Source organism: Citrus clementina, unplaced genomic scaffold (genome assembly GCF_000493195.1).
Source record: "Citrus clementina cultivar Clemenules unplaced genomic scaffold, Citrus_clementina_v1.0 scaffold_3, whole genome shotgun sequence".
Taxonomy (NCBI): domain Eukaryota; kingdom Viridiplantae; phylum Streptophyta; class Magnoliopsida; order Sapindales; family Rutaceae; genus Citrus; species Citrus x clementina.
The window spans coordinates 36,417,707-36,425,969 of record NW_006262339.1 but is presented as its reverse complement, the minus strand read 5'-3'; the positions used below and the strand labels follow the sequence as shown (position 1 = coordinate 36,425,969).

At 36.8% G+C, this 8,263-nt stretch overlaps 1 protein-coding gene and 1 non-coding gene across 2 annotated transcripts; one reads left to right on the top strand and one right to left on the bottom strand.

The window, feature by feature from the left end:
* Nucleotides 1-3,650: 3,650 nt before the first annotated feature.
* LOC112100415 lies at nt 3,651-3,757 on the bottom strand. Its single transcript, XR_002906787.1, has one exon. It is a non-coding gene; the product is annotated as a small nucleolar RNA R71 (small nucleolar RNA).
* An 898-nt stretch (nt 3,758-4,655) lies between these two features.
* LOC112099933 lies at nt 4,656-7,295 on the top strand. Its single transcript, XM_024187465.1, has 2 exons — nt 4,656-5,083; nt 6,674-7,295. The coding sequence occupies exons 1-2, from the start codon at nt 4,656-4,658 to the stop codon at nt 7,293-7,295; spliced, it is 1,050 nt and encodes a 349-aa protein (XP_024043233.1).
* The last annotated feature ends 968 nt before the right edge of the window (nt 7,296-8,263 follow it).

Below are 8,263 nucleotides of genomic sequence, written 5' to 3'. Positions count from 1 at the left end.
CCACTGGAGTTGGGTGTAATTCTCCAAGTCCAAGTTTCAAAAATACTGAGTAAGGCAACAGATTTACACTAGCTCCTAAATCCAATAAAGCATTCTCAATTGTGTGGTTCCCTATGCTACATGAGATAGTGGGGGAGCTTGGGTCTTTGCATTTTAGCGGAATCTTGTGTTGAAGGATAGAACTAACGTTTTCTGTTAAAAATGCCTTTTTTTGAACATGAATGTTTCTCTTTTTAGTACAAAGGTCTTTAAAAAACTTGGCATAAGATGAAACTTGTTTAATAACGTCAAGCAAAGGGATGTTAACACTTACCTGTTTAAAGATTTCAAGAATCTCACCTGTGGATTTTCTCTTCTTTCCTTTAGCTAACCTTTGAGGAAATGGAGCTTTGGGAACATATTCTTGTGGGTTGGTTTCTTCTTTCTCTTCCGGTGGTGAGTCCTCAGCATTCACAGGTACAATTTGATTTTCTTTTGTTACCGGCATCTCCACTTTGTTGTCGATTTCTTTTCCTTTTTGCAAGGTCATGACAGCTTTGACCTCTCTATGCTGCTGTGGTGAACTGGTACTTACTTCATGCACGCCTTTAGGGTTAGACACTGCTTGACTTGGAAACTTGCCTTTCTCAACAGTCATTGTCAAGGTCTGAACTGAAGAAGCAAGCTGTCCCATCATCTTCTCGAGGCTTGAAACTGATTGGGATTGTGAGTTGAAGCTTGCTCTCAACTCATTTCGTAGTCCATCAATGGTGCGATTTAGTTGCTCAATCATAGAGTGAGTAACATTCTTGAGATTCTGGAATGAATCCTCCCATGGTCTGAGTTGAGAGTAGTTCTGGTTCTGATTGAATGGTCTAAATGGGGGCTGTGAGGCTTGAGGATTTTGAGGAATTGGTTGCATTGGTGGAGCTGGAGCTGCTGGTCCATTCTGTTGGAATCCTTGAGACCATGAAAATTGGGGTGGTCTCTCCATCCAGGGTTATATGTGTTGGAGTATGGGTTGTAATTAGATGGTTTTCTCATTACACCTATGGCATTGGCTTGATCTGAGTATGAGTCATGGTCATGTGGTTCTGTTGATTTAGCAGTCGATAACGATGCTATTTGTTGAGAGAGACCTTCAATTATAGCTTTGACTTCTTTAATTTCTGAACTTGACTCGCCAATGTGAACCTCGTTCACTCCTTTGATTCTTTTAGTATTCCTGAGTGACCGACTCCGCTGTTGGGAATTATCCGCTTGTCGCTGGAAGAATTTCCAAATCTCTGATGCACTTTTTGACATTAGCTCTCCTCCACTTGTTGCCATTAGTCATTCTTGCACATTCGGCAATAATCCCTCAAAAAAGTATTGACATTGATGCCATTTCTCATATTCATGATGTGGACACTTCAAGAGTAGCCCATTGAATCGCTCTCATGTTTCGAAAACTGCTCGTCTTCTCTCTGGGTAAACTCTGAAATTTCCCTGCGAATAGCATTGGTTTTATGCACAGGAAAATATTTATTCAAAAATTTTGTTACCATTTGTTCCCATGATGAAATGCTATTGGCAGGCAATGTATTAAGCCATGAACGAGCTCTATCCTTTAAAGAAAATGGGAATAGTCTAAGTTTTACATCATCATCTGAAAAATTTTCATATTTAAATGTTTGACAAATAGCATGAAAATCATTCAAATGATTCTATGGGTCCTTATTTTCTAGGCCATAGAATGTTGGGAGACAATTTAGTACACTAGGTTTTAGTTCAAAACTCCTAGCAGCTACATTTGGGTATCTTATGCATGATGTGCTCAAATTAGCTAAAGGACTGAAGTAGTCCTTAAATGGCCTCTCCTGTAGTGCTTGTAAATCCATTCTAAATTTATTTTTAACGTACTTGTGTGTGCGAAGTGTTTTTTCTAGTTCAAGGTCTATAGGCTCAAGATTAGGAAATAATAACCTACGACCATACATGCAAAGAGCAAAAAAATAAATGGGAACAAAACGAATAAAAATAAAGAAAAATGAGAAATTACGGTACTAACCTTATCACGCTGTTACAATCTTTCTATAAAAACACACTAAAAAAATACGTGAAATAAATTAACTAAAAAATATTAATAAGATAAACCAAAAAAAAATGTACAAAGAAAAATAAATTAAAAATTAAATTACAGAATTTTAAAGAAGAGAAAAAGAAAAGAAATACTAACCTTTAAATGTAGATTCACTTTTTTTTTTCTTTTTTTTTAATAAGAAAAAAAATACAAGAAAACAAATAAAAGAAATTATTGACAAAAATTAATTTTACAAATTAAAATAACTTACCTCCCCGGCAACGGCGCCAAAAACTTGTTGTGCAAATTTTATTGAACTCGCAAGTGCACGAATCTATTGTAGTATAGATCAATGGTGACGAGTGTCGATCTCACGAGGAGTTGAATTTTAATTGCGTGTAGAATTTATTTTGTATGAGGGTAGTTGGATTTTTGGTGAAAGTGATTTGGATTATCCTAAAATTGGAATTGAAATGGCAAGAATAAATTGAAGTAAAAATCTATTAAATTGACGTACTTGGGTATCTGGATCCGTATCAACATGCATCATGAGCTAAATATTCCTTATGAATACCAATTAAATCATGAGGGGGGAATCCACACCTCATGAACCACACTCTAATCAATATGATGCTAAGGGCTTATCGTGCCAAATAATAATAACCTTGTACTAGGGAGCCGGTGTAACCAGGGCGGTATCTAGACAAGATTATTATTATTTGTCGACGAAAAGTCAAATCATCCACAAAAATTAGAGGGGAAAAGAAAATAAATTTACCAAATAAAGCCCATGACACATGTTGAGACTTCACCTTCAACCCAAGCTTGAAAGAAAATTAGCTACTCATAATTGAACTATGGGTAAAATAGGAATTTATTAAAATACATAGAAAATATAAGATGGAGAAGGAATTACAGAAAATGGAGTCCAAAAATGGATTCAGAGCTATCAAATTAGGGGGGGAGGCCCCTTTTTTATAGATACATTAAGTAAATCGTGGCCATCGGATTAAAAACAGTTTGGATGCTCAGAATTGCGCCACGTCATCAGTCAACAGTACGCGGTTTGACCACGCGGATGAACAGTAACACAGTTTGACCCGGGTTGAACAGTGACGCGGTTTGGTTGAAAATAATCATGTGTGATGCATGTACCGTACGCAAGATTTTTGGTCCACTGATATGTTGCCACGTCACCATCAACAGTACATAAAATTTTAGTCCAACAGGATCGTGACACCTCATTAGTCAATGCCACATCATCGGTCAATGCCACATCATCGATCCGTCTATGTGAACAGTATCGTGAACAGTATCGTGAACAGTAACGTAGACAGTACCTTACACGTGAATAGTACCGTACCGTATAAATATACATTTTCTAACACTCAACAATCCTCACCTCCCTCTTAAATTATTCTTGGAAGTAAGCGATGCTTTCAAGATTGCTGGAGCAGCACAAGATGCCTTAAGGCTGAGGCTCTTTCCTTATTCCTTAAGAGATCGAGCAAGAGCATGGTTAAATTTATTACCATCTGATTCCATCACTACATGAAATGAATTAGCTGATAAATTCCTAATGAAATATTTCCCACCGATAAAGAATGCAAAATTGCGAAATGAGATTACTTCATTCCATCAACTTGAATATGAGAGTTTGTACGAGGCTTGGGAAAAGTTCAAGGAATTGCTCAGAAGGTGTCCTCATCATGGTATTCCTTGTTGCATTCAATTGGAAACTTTCTACAATGGGTTGAATTCAAGTACAATGTTGATGGTGGATGCTTCAGCAAATGGAGCCCTGTTATCCAAATCTTACACTGAAGCTTATGAAATTCTGGAAAGAATTGCTAATAATAATTATCAGTGGCCTTCAGCCAGGCAACCAGCAGCAAGAGGAGCAGTAGGGGTACATAATATAGATGCAATTACAGCCTTATCAGCACAAGTAACTTCATTGACTAACATGGTAAAGGCCATGATATATGCACCAGCAACAGTGAAGCAAGTTACTGAACTTTGTTGTGTATATTGTGGTGAAGAACATGATTTTGATAATTGTCCTGGAAATCCAGCTTCAGTAAATTATGTGGGTAACTTCAATCGACAACCTCAGAACAACCCATATTCGAAAACTTACAACCCTGGCTGGAAACAACACCCAAATTTCTCATGGAGCAGTCAGAATCGAAATGCTCCAGCATTAAATGGACAAAATAGAAACACACAACCACCTAGTTTTCATCAGCAGAGTCAAGGGCAAAAGCATATCAGTCAGGATCCAATCACTTCACTGGAAGCACTGATTAAGGAGTATATTGCAAAGAATGAAGCAATTGTGCAGAGTCAAGTTGTATCCTTGAGAAACCTGGAAAACCAAATTGGACAACTAGCCACAGCAATGAGCAGCAGAACTCAAGGAAGCTTACCTAGCAACACAGAAGACCCTAGGAGAGAGAGCAAAGAACACTGTAAAGTAATTAATTTGAGATCTGTAAAGAATGTTGATATCTCAGTTGATGTGACTAAAAATGGAATGGAAGGCAATTCAGCACAAAAACCACTCCAAAATTGAAGCATGCTACAACAAACTCCCCATCAAGGCACTGATTACATGGACCAAGCTACAGCAACTGCAGAGGAAATTCAACCAGAACATGCTGAAAAAGAAGTTGCAACACCAGTAGTCACAACCTGCACCAAACCAAACAAACAAAGTGTGATATCTTCTGAAGCCACCCAGCAGTTTAGACATCCACCACCTTTCCCACAAAGGTTCCAGAAGCAAAAACAAGACAAGCATTTCAGTAAGTTTCTGGAAGTGCTGAAGCAATTGCACATAAATATACCTTTTGTGGAAGCTTTGGAGCAAATGCCAAATTATGTGAAGTTTCTAAAAGATATCTTAGTAAGGAAAAGAAGGCTGGGAAAGTTTGAAACTGTTGTTTTAACACAGGAGAGCAGTCATATGCTCCAGAGTAAAATTCCAACAAAAGTGAAAGATCCAGGGAATTTTACAATACCCTGCTCTATAGGAACTAGGTATGCTGGCAGAGCACTTTGTGACTTGGGAGCTAGCATTAATCTGATGCCATTGTTTGTATTTAAGCAGTTGGGAGTAGGGGAATGCAGACCAACAACAGTCACTCTGCAATTAGCTGACAGATCTCATGCATACTGTTGATTGATTTTTATAATCAATTATTATCAATGCCAATGTAAAAGTATACACAACAAGTAATAAAGTGATGAGTATTCAAAATCGTCTCCACAGGGATTGATGTTACTCAAAATGCTAAAACAATCACAATAGTGCAAATCAACTAAAGACCAAAACAAACAATTGTCAAATAATTCTATCGTAATTAATAATTGCGAAAGATGGAAATAAAACAATACTGTAATGAAATAAACTAAGTTAAATATGTCTAAGATTCAATTGAGAATATAGTAGTTGAATGATCAAACTCTCCTAATGGGGTGACTGTTGTTTACCAAATTAGCACCAGTTGTTACAATAAGTGCTGCAGCATTGGGCAGAATAAATCTGCATCCTCAGCTATCGCATGTTGGAAGTCTCATACCTTTAAATCTACTAATAATGACCAGTTGCTTATATATTTATGGTACGACATTATATCCTTTAATCTCTCTACTCTACAAGGTGAACACCTATGTCTAGAGTGTCACAAATCTTAACTTCAAGTATTGCCTTTATGGGATTCAAGATAACCTAATCCAGGAAACTTGACTTAAGAACAAGTAATACTCTAATAATATTCACTAAGACATGCCCTTTTGCTGCTCTATCTTAACTAAAACTATTAAATGAGTGGTCAACCGAAATAACAGTTATATTCATAAAAACTATTAGAGTAAAATGCTACAGCAATACCATAACAACATATAAGAACAGTCAAGAACCTATTGGATTATTTGCCACTCAACTACAAGTAAATTTAGTTCATAATCTGGATGAGAAAAATAAACATAAATATATTGATCTCGGAATACATCAAAACAATTAAAGGAAGAAGATAAATATAAGTTGGACACAGTGAAAATCAAAGCCAAGTAATTCTGCACGATTCCCCAATGTTGCCGAAACAACACTCTTAAATTATGATATTCTTCTTCTTCGTTCCTTTGTAATTATTCTAATGATAATTCCCTTGCAACCTTTTTTTGTGGTATTGCCTCCCTTTTATATTGCAAATTAGATTAAACACAAGCCCATGAGCGTGCATGCGTTAAATTAGGAAACATGTGCTGACCCGCACCTAAGTTTTCTCCCGCATTTACTTCCAGATTGCTACAGCACGAGTTGCTCTAACATCCGTAACATCACTGCATTGCTCCCGATTGTGCTTTTCTTCTTTTATGGCCGTCTTCTTTCCTCCTCTTGCTCATCTAATGTCTCAACATCCCCTCATGAATTAAGACTTTCCAAGAACCTACAATTATGCATATGTTTTTAGCACAAATTACTATGATTCAAGCAAAACTTATTAATACTCAACTAAAATGAATGTTTAAGCAAAATGTAATCAAAATGTAATAAAAACACCTTATTTGTTCTCTAAATGATCTTGATTCAAGTCTAAAATTGATGTAATAACTCTCATTTTCTAGAGTTATCACATACCCTGAAGGAAAAATAGAAGATGTACTGGTGAAGGTTGACAAATTCATCTTTCTAGTGGATTTCATTGCACCGGATTTTGAAGCTGATAAAGAAGTACCCATTATACTTGGAAGACCTTTTCTAGCAACTGGAAAGACCCTGATAGATGTGCAAAAAGGAGAGCTCACCATGAGAGTAAATGATCAGCAAGTTACATTTAATGTACTAGAGGCTATGAGAAACCCTGATGAAGTAGAAGACTGCAATTTCCTGAGTGTAGTGGATTTTGTTGTAGCAGACAGAATGAACAAATGCTGCAGTAATTCAGTTGACAAAGTCACTACCTTTGATGATGTAGAAGAGGAAGATGTTGCAGCAATTCAGTCAAATTGGATGGAAGCAAAGCAATATGATAGGCACAACAGGTTTATTGAACATCTGAATCTTTCAGAAAGGGAAGTAAAAACAACTTTACCATCTATTGAATCACCTCATAGTCTTGAATTAAAACTGTTACCTTCACATTTGAAGTATGCTTATCTTGGTAAAAATAACACACTCCCTGTAATTATCTCTTCTACTTTGGATGCAGGTCAAGAACATAGTCTAGTAGATTTACTTAGAAAGTAGAGAAAAGCAATTGGATGGACTATAGCTGACATAAAGGGGATAAACCCATCAATATGCATGCATAAAATCTTGTTAGAAGATTGCTCCAGTAATTCGGTTGAGCACCAGAGAAGGTTGAATCCTATTATGAAAAAAGTGGTGAAGAAGGAAATCATCAAATGGTTGGATGCTGGAATCATATACCCAATATCAGACAGTTCATGGGTGAGCCTAGTTCAATGTGTTCCGAAGAAGGGAGGCATAACAGTAATAGTTAATGAGAAGAATGAACTTATTCCTACAAGGACAGTGACTGGCTGTAGAGTATGTATGGATTACAGGAAGCTAAACAAAGCCACAAGGAAAGACCATTTTCCACTGACATTCATAGACCAGATGTTAGACAGACTTGCTGGAAAACAATACTATTGTTTCTTAGATGGGTATTCAGGCTACAACCAGATTGCTATAGCTCCTGAGGATCAGGAGAAAACTATATTTACTTGTCCCTATGAAACATTTGCCTTCAGAAGAATGCTCTTTGGGTTATGTAATGCTCCAGCAACCTTTCAGAGATGCATGATGTCTATATTTTCTGATATGGTAGAGCAGACTTTAGAAGTTTTCATGGATAACTTCTCAGTCTTTGGAAAAACATACAATGATGGCTTACACAACCTGGAAGAAGTTCTTAAAAGATGTGAGATGATCAACTTAGTACTCAATTGGGAAAAATACAATTTCATGGTGCAAGAAGGAATAGTGTTGGGTCATAAGATATCCAAGAATGGCATTGAGGTAGACAAAACCAAGATAGAAGTAATAGATAAATTGCCACCTCCAACTTCAGTAAAGGGTATCAGGAGTTTTTTGGGACATGCTGGATTTTACAGAAGATTCATTAAGGATTTTTCCAGGGTGGCTAAACCATTGTGCTCATTGCTGGAACACGATAAGCCCTTTCACTTTGACAAAGAGTGTCATCAAGC

Bases quoted from the DNA above. Each gene is read 5' to 3' on its own strand.
- LOC112099933 (XM_024187465.1), top strand. From the start codon at position 4,656: ATGGACCAAGCTACAGCAACTGCAGAGGAAATTCAACCAGAACATGCT. The intron at 5,084-6,673 runs GTATGCTGGCAG...CTCATTTTCTAG, and splicing joins CCCTGCTCTATAGGAACTAG to AGTTATCACATACCCTGAAG.